Source organism: Apostichopus japonicus, chromosome 20 (genome assembly GCF_037975245.1).
Source record: "Apostichopus japonicus isolate 1M-3 chromosome 20, ASM3797524v1, whole genome shotgun sequence".
NCBI lineage: Eukaryota > Metazoa > Echinodermata > Holothuroidea > Aspidochirotida > Stichopodidae > Apostichopus > Apostichopus japonicus.
In genome coordinates, this window is record NC_092580.1 from 13190379 (window position 1) to 13203267 (window position 12889).

Genomic DNA, 12889 nt, shown 5'->3' on the forward strand with positions numbered 1-12889 from the left:
ATGTCGATGAAGGGAAGCTTGTGTATATATTTCTGTGAGCACTGGAGCTATGTAAACGAATAAATGGAAACCCCACAAACACCGAGCAGCACTTGCTATATGAACACTGGGGATATAAAGATTACTGGAAGTTTTTTATTAGCTCTTAACTTCAAACTGTTAATGCAAATAATTTACTTTGACCACAAAAAAGAAAGGCATCGAGTCAGGAGTATCACTGGTAATGGACTCAGCTCAACGTTAGAATGAAGTGACTTGATACGACTCTGCAACATGTCTAAAGACTTCTCCCCTCAAATGTGAACAAACGTGTACTTAAATGTCAACACTACAGGTTTGGTTAAGAGGGAGACATATTTCCAGGCAGTAGTAAAATATTGTGTTACAATTTTGTGAATAAAGACAGGTTTGCAATCAATTCCTAACACACACACCCACCGACCCCCCCACCCCACCAAACCCCCTTCCCAAAAAATTAATAAGTAAATGAATAAAGAGAACTATCCATAGACTGGGACTTTTTTTGTCAATTTCTAAAATTTAGAAAAAAACAATTTCAGACAACAGAAACCACAATCAATGATTCACTGGTCCTTGCAGTACATGGTCCATGATGGCCCCCTTACTGATTCGTGGGCCCTCAGACTGATAGGAACCTTGTTAGGTTCTCTTGAGTCTTGGTTCTTAGATGTTATTCCTGGTACAAACGATAGCAGCTGATTACATCACATGACAATGTTTCCCTTCCCATCAGCTTTCACTCACACTACTAGTGCAATAGTGTTAAATACAAACTATCAAAAGTAGCTGGCAGTCATCCCTTACAATTAACAACAAGTAGAGCTTCAGCCTTGTGTCTTCTAATATATTATACAAGGTGGGTGTACTTAGGATAGGCTACATACATAATTTGCAAGGAAAGTGTGGTAGGGATGTATATAGATCTTATATGATAATTAGGCTTACTAAGGCTAGGCTACATACAACTGCTATTAAAGCCCCCAAAAAAGTATATCCTGGAAGTGCAAAATACTTTAACAATTGTGAATCAGTAACAGTATGGTCAAAAACAATTTCACTGGTAGTTCCAATGGTACTTAAGTTCTATAGAGATCGACGCCAATATGGGACAGGATAGCTCATGTCAGTTGAACAAAAGAAATGCATTTTCCCAGAGGTCAATAGCTCAAAAATTCTGTCCGAGTAAGAAGATCTGTTAAAATTTGCTTTCAATGTCCTTCTTATCAGTTTCTGTTTTATAGTTACAACCCACTCGGTTTGATTAATCTGTTGAAGAGCTACTTTACACCAACCAATTCGGCCTATATACACTATTTGAAGATTATAAATAGAGGGTCAAGGGTCAATATAGTTCCAGTTCCTAGAAGAAGAGAAAGACATGAGCTTACAGTTACACCTGTCTTCGTCCTCTCCCTGGCCGCAGTTGCCCCTTCCATTGCAGAGGAGATGTTTTTTAATGCACTGATCTGATTTTCTGCATCGTGAGTAAAACTCCGGGCAATCACCGTTGACGTCTTCCGAAATGAAGCAAAAAAAAAAACAAAGGAATGTTATATTGGTTGTTGACTAAAACAGGAGAGGAAAGATATCTGCTTAAGAGACTTCTTAAGTAGAATTTCACAATCCTTCAAGCAGGATTCAAGCTGTTTTAAAAAAAAAAAAAAAAATAGGAAAATAAACAAGTTTTTGTAGCCTAACAAAAGTAGCAATATAGTAATATACTGTAATATCACAAGTGTATTTTTTTTTTGGTTCTCCACGTATTTTGAACAATTTCTTTAAAAATATCAAGAATGCTATTGGTTGACACTGCCATTGTTTGTCAGCTATATTTGTAAGCCAAAGTCAAGAAACCTTTTTTTCACTTTTTCTAAAACTTAACATTGAATTTTTCAAGCTGTGATACAGTATATGATATGTGACCTCTCTAAACAACAAACTCACAAATACAAGAGAAAAATTACTCTTTTTTAAGAGTGATTTTGTTCACAAATTATGAAATGCATGAATTACAAACAACAGGTCAAAGGTCACTTACCAGGATCTCTAAAGAATGAAAACTCTGCTTCAAATAAAGTGCCTGCCCCAACTGTCCCTTTCAGCTGGACAAACATAAACCTCTGGGACGACTGGAAGGGACTGTTAGCCATGTTAACACCATGTTGCAGTGCTTTAGACTTGGAGGTCGGCCCGTCTGTGATCAGCAACATGGGTGCAGGAATGTATGGAGGATAAAAGTCTACAATTTAAAGGAAAAGAGATTTATTGAATCTTGTAAAAAAAAAAATATTTCCTCCCTTCTGCTACCTTAAAGCTCTTCAAAATTGTCTATATTTGAAAATAAATGACATTAATAGCCCTTTCACTTTAACAACTGCTTGCATGTATGAAAGTTTTGAGAAATTCTTGTGTCTTTACCAACCAAAACTCTACGTTTTTTACAAGCCCTGATTACATGGTAGTATTAGGAAAGGTACATACCATGTGTTTGAATTGAAGTTGTGTGAAATACTTTTCTAAAACTGTTTCAACCGGATTTCAGAACTTAGTAGGAATATAGATATCAACATTAAGTATTTTCTTTTCAGTAATTATGCTCTTGTTATGGCAACAACAGCTGATTATGAATATCTATCCTAACTCATGTAAATGTATCATAAAATGCTAGGTTGTTGTTTTCAACTATCAGCTGTTGCCAATCCCATGAAATAATGTAAACAGAGCATTGTTTATGTTGATGAATTTTGTAAACCTCATCATAGGTAGTTTTGTCTTGTAACAGAATTTTACCGTAACTAGTTTTGTTAAATTCCAGTCACCAAGCTCAGGCAATTGTGCAACACTCTAATTTCATGGATACCTCTCCTAACATACAAGATAAATGTATTATTGAACATAGGCTGCTATTTTCATCAGCTGTAAGTTGGTTCCAAGAAGTGATGTAAGATTAAGATACTGTTTATGTCCGTGAATTTTGTACTATACGAAACCATTTCCCTAAGTACAGTTGCACAATACATGTAAAACTTTCAAGCCTTCATAAGGAGTTTTGTTTTGCAAATGTTTGTAAAAATAGTTACCGCAACTGGTCTGTTAACATACCAGTCACCATGCTCATTCAGTAGTGCAATACTTCAACTTACAGTTGATATTAACAATACCAAAATGATATTAACAATACCAAAATGATATTAACAATACCAAAACTTTTACTTCCCAAATCCCAACAGTAGTTGATAAAGGTATTAACTGCTTCGAGTTTACAACAAGAAGTTATAATCAATAGTGTCTCCTCCAACCTTAACTTGAAATGTAGCAAAACCTTACCAATAAGCTAGGTAGGAAGACCAGAGTGCAGTGGTGAAGATTAGACAGGTAAGATTTGAGTGAAGGAAATACAAGCAACTTCGACATGCAATGGAGGGAGAGGGGCTGCAATACCTCTGAGGCAGATTATCATATGTGACATAGTCACAGTAGATGCGAAAAGGAGATGTGACACAGTCCACTTCGATTAACGATGGTGGAGTTCAAATTTTATGAGGCAAGCAGCATTTCATGCCTGTTATTAAAACCACCCATATGTAGTATACAGAAAAACTAAATGCAACTTCCCAATACTGTGTGTATATGTTTATATACATATATTTATATGTATATATATCTATACATATATATGTACATATACATAAATATGTATATACATGTATGTATATATATATATATATGTATGTAAATACATGTATCCATATGTACACATGTCTATATGTAAATATTAACCACAATCAGGCCATCACCCAAAGATATCACAACACCGACAACCCTACAGTTGCAAATTGTTTCTCAAGAATACTGTGACCAAACTCTACCTATTGATGTAAAATGAAGTGACGCACGAGGCACAAGTTTACTGAGAAGAATGCTTAAGAACATATTGCCTTTCATGACAACATCTCACCAGTAATACATACATTTGTACAGTATGTACAGTTAAGTGAATGATTCTGATGAGGAATTACATGCATACTCATACACTTATGCGAAACAACCTCGAAACATACAAATTTACCTGTGGTATTTCCTTCCGAAAGAGCTACAAAGAAACAGCCGTTTTTAATGATTTTGAGAAGAAACAAAAAATTCTAGTGCATGAAAGCTAGAACACACCCCCTTGTAGGGAAATTATGTTATAAAATATTAATTGTATTCTTGAAACAGCACTGAGCAGATCTATTAAAATCAAAATTAAACTTCAGTAGACCAATGTGCACGCAAAAATATCCTGTCGTCGAAAAAATGGTCAGCTTTTGAAAAATATGAAATGCAAAATGATAAACCGCTTTCTAGGGATATAACCGTACCGGTAACTGTCAGCTGTATACGGTCATCGTCTGTGGGTGCGGTCACGTACCAGATGCTATCTATGCTCTGGCTGGTGTAGCCCGGTAGAAGAGGATTAATCTGGGGTGCACTAAATCTTCCTTCTTCCATTTCAAACATTGGTACGACAGTACTCTCCACTGGACAAAAAAAGCAGGAAAACAATGTTTTTGTCAGTATTTGTAAAATTTTAACAAAATTTGGGTTCAAAGTATGTAACAAAAAACGGTACTCGTAAATTAGTTCCGTTTTGAAGTCGCCGTTAGAGTAGCAATAAGAGGGGAAAAGCTTAGAACTAATTATTTACCTACTGTATACATGGGAGTACAACCTCAATCAGGTCTAAAAATATAGGTCACTTTAATTTAAAAAAAAATCAAAAGCACTTTACTGCACCCACAATGCATGTTTCTCAACCTTATTAAATTGCCTACATTAATCGTTCTCATTGTACGAAAATTATCCAAGGATTTCCATCCTTCAAGAATTTTATTTTGAGAACAGTTTAATCATTTTTAGCAGGCTAGAACTTTTGAGACAGTACCCCAATACTGACAGACATTAATTTATACTGGGTTCATAAATGCTAGACAAGTTAACCCCCCCCCCTCAATCACTTTGATTTTATGTGTCCACAAAGTTCATCAGGGTGATACTGTATGCAACCATGGCTGTTTAGTATTAATTGTTTTGTTCTTTTCTCATTTGTTTACATGTATATAGTTGTTGTTGTTTCTGTGAGTAACATGCTAACGAGTGTCAATAAGTATCTGCTATCTATCAGCTCTGTGAATACTACACTACACAATAAAAACCATCTCTCAAATCGTTAGCCATCATACCTTCCATCAGCATATCAAAGGTCAAAAGTACAATTGGTTTAAATACTTCAATTATCAGAATGTTTACCAAACAAAGCAGTATTGAACAATATGTTGCATAATCATGTCCCTTTGTGCAGCACAGCTTTGTTGACCCTTCACACACAATACTCACGCTCATCTGAGGGTATTTTAATCTAAGTCGCTCTTAATCAGTGAGGAATGGAGCCCTCCTGCAACCACACCTTCACCGCAAGAAACCAACAAACAAACGAGACCTATGGCTCTCGTTTCTAGTATAAACTAAACACTCCTGAACCAGAGCAGATTTTTCTAGAGAAGTACAGTGTCCCATGCTGAAATTTATATACACAGTTAATAGTACAAGTACTTTCAATACCAGCGCCAGCCTCGGGTGTTTTAATCTCAGTGAGGCATTTGATTTATCCTCATAAAAGCAAGATTCTTAAATGTCAAGAATGTGATGTGGAGAATCAGAGACTTTAAAGGAAAGAACTTTTGACATCTTTCAGCAATATTAAGCTAAATTTTGGCGCCAAAACTATTGACATTCAATGCGACCGGTTCCGATACATCAGGGAAAGTAACATACGAACTGGCATCCTACAGTACGAGGGGCCGCAAATTTAAAGGGTCTCAGTAATTTTAGTCACCCATGCTCAAACTGAGATACTAAAGCTGTCAGAGCATTTTTTAAACCTCATTGAGGCATTTACTTTCTCTTAATCAGAGCTCCAAAAACGTCTAGATATAAACACAGAGGACCAAAACCTATTGAAAGATAGTATGATTGTACTTCAGCAATGTTTCATCCGTGCTAATAATTTGGTGCCCAGACTAATCACATTCAACTTTTAATATCTGGTCCTGACACATCAAGGAAACATTTTCATATTCTCCTGAACTGTTAGAAAATTGTGTTTTCTAATGGACTACACAACATACTGAAACATCTGTCATCTCTTCAATATACATATACTGTACATACAGGGATAGATACCGTCACGTGTAAACAAAACGATAAATTTACATTTCCCTGAAGAGTGGAGCTGGTCTTATTACAAGAGGTGAAATGAAGCATGTCTAGATACTCTCAACGACTTCCTTCCACTTCTACAGTAGATGGCTGTACAGTATGTATGTAATGTACATGTATGTATGTATGTATGTATGTGGGTAATGTATGTATGTATGCTACACTACACATGAAGAAAGAATATTGAGTTGTGCTCAACCGTACTAATTATCTTTCACGGATGAATAGGTCTTCGCAAACCATGACTTGGTTTAATGAAGGTCTTCGTTTCTTTTAATATCGGCCTGTATTTTTCCTTTTCATTAAACGGAAATGTTGTTCTTCTATAGTTCCAAGGGAACTCAAATTGCTCCATGGATGTTTGAAAATTGTGGAAATTCCTCAACCAATTATGTTCAGTTTTCGTTATTAAACTTTAGCTGCTATATTTGCCGTTTTTTTTTTAAATTTTTTTTTTGAGAATGTTACTCTTCTCCAGCTATGAATATATATCCCGATATAAATATAGAACTGTCACATGACCTTCCACTTTGACCCCACAGTATGACCTCAATATTCATTTGAATAAAATCTGAATGTTTAAATGCATATGAATATATACATGCATACATACACACATACATACACACATACATTTCATATTATAAAGAAATCCCTGTATACGCCAATAGAAAATATTATTAGCAAAAAAGCAGAGGAATAGGATATGACTCATAATTGACCAATAAGGAGTATCGATGGATATAGAACCAAATAAACCATGACTATGGTTCTACGCTTTCTGTTTAGTCATGGTGTATTTGGTTCTATTTCCAGTAATGCTACTTACAATTATCTATCGTCATACATTCATTGTGTTACATTTCATACTTTCCATTCCACTGCCAAGTATTGCTGAAGAAGGTCCAAGGCGGGCCGAAAATTCCAATATATTTTCTGAAACAATACTCCTTTATTTGTCAATTATGAGTCATATCTTATTTCTCTGCATTTTCTAATAATATATATATGTATTCATTTGCCTAAGCCATTTATTTCCATTTCATTTCAAGAGTCTGTTCAAAGTATAACTTTTGAGATCTGGAAAGAAGACTATCCTGGACAGACAATCAGTGTCCATAGCTTGGTTAGTTTGTCCAGCGGGAGGTCTGGGTTCGAATCCCAGAGAAGGCTGGAAGTTTTGTCACTGTTTTGGATTTTCCACCTTATTGGCATTTCAATATATATATATATATATACACATTCATCACAGTGATATGGAATAGTGAATTAAATACACGACTACCTCAAATTTAATGTGAGCAGTGAGAAAAGGTGCTTCCAGTGATATTTTCCTTAAAGCTGCTAAACTGTATTTCACACGCATGATACGATCAATGCTGTATGCATCTACACACCTTATTTTACACTTGAAGACGACAGTTGATAAAAGCTTATTTCACAGAGTAACTCAAAATATGACAGTCATTAGGAGACAAGCAACAGGCAGAGAAAATCAAAGCACTGTAATGTCCTCACCGTGAAAATTGGAGCTGAGTTCTACTTTCTTCTCTTCAGATATAAAACTATAACGCATCTGGAAACCCCTGAACGTGGCCGAGGAGGGGGCGGCGTGGACCACCAACTCTACCGTCACAGTTTCTTTCGGGGCTATGATGGTAGCGGGACGTCCCACACCGCAGGCATAGATGGGACTTTGGTTATTGTGAAGGTTTATCTGAAATGAGAGTTGTTTAAAAAAAACGTACTAAAAAAAAAAGGGGTTGCTATCGGTGAATGTACAGTGTCAAACAGGTTACAGTTCACTCTATTGATTTTATATACATGAGTGTTGATGTTGTGAGGAGACAGGTAAGCAATGTATAAAGCAATGTAACATCAGACTTTGTATTGAAGGTTGCTTGGTAGTCTGCTCTAGCCGTGGTATAACATTTTCTACATAAAAACGCAATGTACCGAATATTTAACTTTTCCGTTTCAATTATGACCTATTACATGACAGACCATACTGGACGTAACAGTGTTGGGGTTAACTGCAAGGGCTCCCAAGGGTATCCCACAGAAAATACCGTATCTGACCGTCGGTCAGCCTTACCGTTAGATAGTCGTATGTGCCATTATTTTTGCAAGTGAATACCGGTCCATCGTGAAGGTGGAAGTCCTCAAAAGAGAGTGTGATGTAACCCTCGCCTATGATGGAGAGCTGGTAGGTACACGTGTAACCGGATCCCTGCGGGTAGGACTGGGGAAACCCCGGGGAGTGAATCACCCCCGATTCACCATCTGCAAGGTTTGCTATCGTAGTACTGCAATCTGTGTAGAAAAAGGAAAATTCATATATATACTGTATATCGGAAATGTCAGGAAAGGAAGATGTTGACTAGATTGCATACGGAGAGATGTACTGCACAGTACGAGAGGGATTATAACGAGTAAAGAGTAGAATACAGGTGAAAAAAAAAGAGGAAAGGTGTAGCTATTAACCTCCTGAAATTGAGATACATGGCAAATTTTTTCATTCCTGTCCTGGTACTCTGCAAAATCATTGATACAAAATTTGTACACAAACAACAGGAATCTTCATGACTGGCTGAAATTCAAAGATTATGGGTTTAATCAGCAATATATCAGGATGCTCAACCACGTCCGGTGACAATTCAAGAGCTCAATAACAGTTAAGTGCAGTACGAACGGAGACTGCTTGCTGACTCATGGTTGAAGACCAAAACTTTTGCATTGCTACCCCAGTAATTGATGAATGTACAAAGAGTACTGTAAGTACTGTCATTTACTGTACATAACAAAACAGGCCTGTACAGAATATTGACATATATGCAATTATTACTGTGTGGTCAGTTATTACAGTACTACTGTACTACCTTATAGGGTACTGTACTTACTAATATTTACAAGTTTTAAGTTTTAGATTTGCCAAAGCTTCAGTATCAAATCTCAATAATTACCATATACAGTATATATAATTGAAGTTGTAGTGAGTTGGAAAATCCAGAACAGTGAAAAAACTTCCGGCCTCCACCGGGATTCGAACCCGGGCCTCCCACTTTATAAGCGGACACCATAACCACTAGGCTATAGATGCTGATTGTACGTCCAGAGGTTCGAAACCAGTAAGGAAGGTCGTAATTTCACTGTAAGCATATAAACACACATATATATATATTATATATATATGTAATATATATATATTATAATATATATTATAATATATATATTATAATATATAATATATATATATTTTTTTCCAACTCATTACGATTTTCATATATATATATATATATATATATATATATGCATGATTCTGTTAACAGAGAACTGTACTAAGAGGCGATATAGACTGCTCGACTTGATTTAACCATACAGTAAGCCTCCCATACTAAATACTGCAAATTATGAATTTTAACGAACATGTGGGTTTCGTAAGTTGTAAATGATGTTTGCATTACATATTTCATACAGGGCGGAATAATTGCAGAAACACCCACACAAAAATAAAAATAAAACTTGCTACAAAAGTATTGATATTACATTTTATCATGATGTGTACAGACAGTAAGTAACTACTACAAGAAGCTTCTTTTGAGCTGAAGTTGATAAAATGTGATGAAACAGGATAAATGGCTTTTTCGATACAATGTAAAATCCTGTTTTAATGTAAAAGTGTTAACTCATTAACAAGTTTTCATTTGCTTAAATGAAGCTCTGTGAAAGGCTATAAAAAGTTTCCCAACTTAATTTTGTAAATTGTGGTTTATGAAAGAGCGGGCAAGAAATGAAATGTTGAGGATCAAACTGAATTTTGATATTTTCTGGAGTTGATCTGAGCCGTCTCAGCCGTCCTTGGTAAAATTATCTACTGTATACAAGGGGGGGGGGGGCATATCTGAATTTCATATCAGCTTGAATCTTATTTTGACTGACTATTAAACTGAATTACCCTGTCGTTGGGTAGAAATACCAAACAAAACAGGTGCTTTTATTACAGGAATATAGCTTGGCACACAGCAACTTCAGTCAGATGACTAAATGTATAAATGCATTAAAGGGCTATAGAGTAGATTTTGTCAAATATGGGTGTAACTGACGTTAATTGTCTGCATCACAAATCACCATGGACAACCACATCTTGATAACTGAGCCTATTAAGCATGTTTTTCTTCTTTCTTTTGTTTTCTTTTGTTAACAGATGTGAACATTTTAGAGATTGAAAAACACCATTTGGTTGAATTTTTTTTCTCTGGCAATATCACCCTATTGCAAATGAGTCAGAGGTATGACTGTTTATACTTGAAAAAGAAAAATGTTGATCCAAAGAGTACTATAGGCTGATAACATGTAAGGAAAGAAAACAAACTGTACACTGACCCATTCCAGATGATAATATATTGTGAAAAATGTCAGTTATTATAAATTCTCAATAAAAAACTAGAAATTCCTCCCTATGCAAAAAAAGGGCTTTTTCGGGCTGTGAACACTTGGTAAATACTTCAGTATCTAAATTATGGAATAGACCAAGAACCTAGTTTCCAATTCCGTACGAAAATCGCTGTAGGAAATCCGGACAACAAAAACGCATGATGTTGGCACTTTGGATGGTAGAATGAGAAGGAAGGGCATTGACTGGAGGGGCCGGTCACAGAGAGCGTGCAGTGTTCAAACGGAGATGTTATGGAACCGTGGATTATGGTTCCATAACAACTCCCTGGTTAAATGGTGACCAGTTCATTCTATGCACAGTAGAATGAGGTGGTAAGGTTGTGGGGAGACAGGTAAGCGAGGAACGAAGTAAATACAATTAAATCAAGAGTAACATTTAGCTTGTACAATGTCTTGACAGTTGACACCAACATACAGTATCCCTTTAATCCTGTTTTTCCTCTGTAAGCTACAATAAAGATCATTCACTTCCTATTTAATGAGGTCACTTCCACCCATCCTGTGACTTTTTCCCCCATTAGATCAATGACAATGCCAAAATCCAGAAACATCCAATGTTTCCTCTCCTTAACAGAAAATCCTTTCCATGAAACTCAAAAAAAAAAAAGCAAAATAATTTTTTTACAGATTACTTATTAATCTTTCAAAAAAACTCTGGGAAATAAACTATGACAGCCATAAATAATATCAATTCAAATAACATTTACTATACAGTTACAGTTCTTAGTCAACATGACGAGTCATTCTCAGTTACATTTATGGCTGTAAAGTACCCAATAAAGAATTTAAAGTTCAAAGTTCCAAAACTAAAGAATTTGGAAAATGTTGAAAGCTACCTACAGCTTACAGTCTATCTCAGATCATGTTACCTTGGGGATATTCACATTTATTCAACGACCAAATTCTTCTTTTCGTATTGACAGCATTTCCTTTCTTGTCTGGGAGGAGGAAGGGGAGAAGGGGAAAGGGGAGGGTGAGGAATTAGGGAGGGTTGATTTTTCTTCTTTGCTTGTTTTTTTATTTTGGATTGGTTTTTAACTACTGTAACTTTGGGTAAGATTTATTACCTTTTTTGTCTCATTATTATTATTATTATTTGTCCCTTTAAATTTACTTGTTGGCAGAAGTCCCGTATTTCACTTTTATGCAAGACAGACAGACAATTAAATAGGAGAAATGAAGCTGTCAGAGTACATGAAAAGGACAAGCACCAAGAATCTGCCAAAGCAAGGAGGACAAAGATGAGCTCTGACGTTGAGTTCCTTGAATACTTTCCTGTACCTTGAAATTAATTACATATTCCTCGAAACATCTACTCCGAGAACATTTTAAAAATTCCGAATGACCCCAAATAGAATCTAAAATAGCCAATAGGCCCAACACTGTACATACAGAATCACACTCTGTTGTGTAACTGTTTTGATCAATGTTTACGATGCCAAGATTATGACCCATCATGACATTTGCAAAATAATAATAATAATCATAATAATAATCATAATCATAATAAGAAGAAGAACATGTGGAGATACCACCTACAATGACCTAGGGTACCATTTTAGTGTTAGGCTGTTGTAACAGCTTGCTGTGTTTGGTGTATGGGTTTCAGAGTAGAATATTGCAAACTTGCCACCCAATCACATCTGAAAGGGGTAGAGGTTAGTGTCACCCACAGGGCGGGTTCTGCCCCCTAGTGACATCAATTGGCACTGATCCAAGTTCCCAACAGTTCTATGAAATTATCTTACATATTATTGGAATGGCACCATCTGACCCCAAGGGTCATATCCTTGATGTCAAAGTCTAGATGTAGTAAGGAATTAAGGTATCTCAAAGGTTCCATTCATCTCTGTTACAAAATGAAATAAATGAGATTTTTCAAGTTTTCTGTAGATCTAACACTAACAGCATTAGAGGAGCTTTCTTTAACCTTACTGTTATTTTTAATTTTTGATGATATTGCTGGGCAGTATTTCTTTCGTAAATTTGAACTGTCCATTGGTTTAAAATCACATTTTAATGGATTTAAATTGCCACAAAATTTTAGTTTAGAACTGTATCGACAACAGCTTCCATCATAAACACAAACATCTGTTTTCAGTAAGTACCATACAAAACATGATACATATCTTCTCTATATAATACATCTGTTCAC

General features: G+C 35.8%; 1 protein-coding gene and 1 non-coding gene across 2 annotated transcripts in view; both read right to left on the reverse strand.

Annotated features, from left to right (window-relative positions):
• Positions 1-12889, reverse strand: part of LOC139962040 (uncharacterized) — a 35381-nt gene that overhangs the window by 15085 nt on the left and 7407 nt on the right. The window contains exons 3-7 of the mRNA XM_071961873.1: positions 8375-8592; positions 7798-7996; positions 4383-4541; positions 2060-2260; positions 1410-1535 (exon numbers count right to left, since the gene is read on the reverse strand). Coding sequence (XP_071817974.1) covers positions 1410-1535; positions 2060-2260; positions 4383-4541; positions 7798-7996; positions 8375-8592 — 903 coding nt within the window. The remainder of the gene's footprint in view (positions 1-1409; positions 1536-2059; positions 2261-4382; positions 4542-7797; positions 7997-8374; positions 8593-12889) is intronic.
• Trnay-aua (transfer RNA tyrosine (anticodon AUA)) lies at positions 9308-9379 on the reverse strand. The gene has a single exon. It is a non-coding gene; the product is annotated as a tRNA-Tyr (tRNA).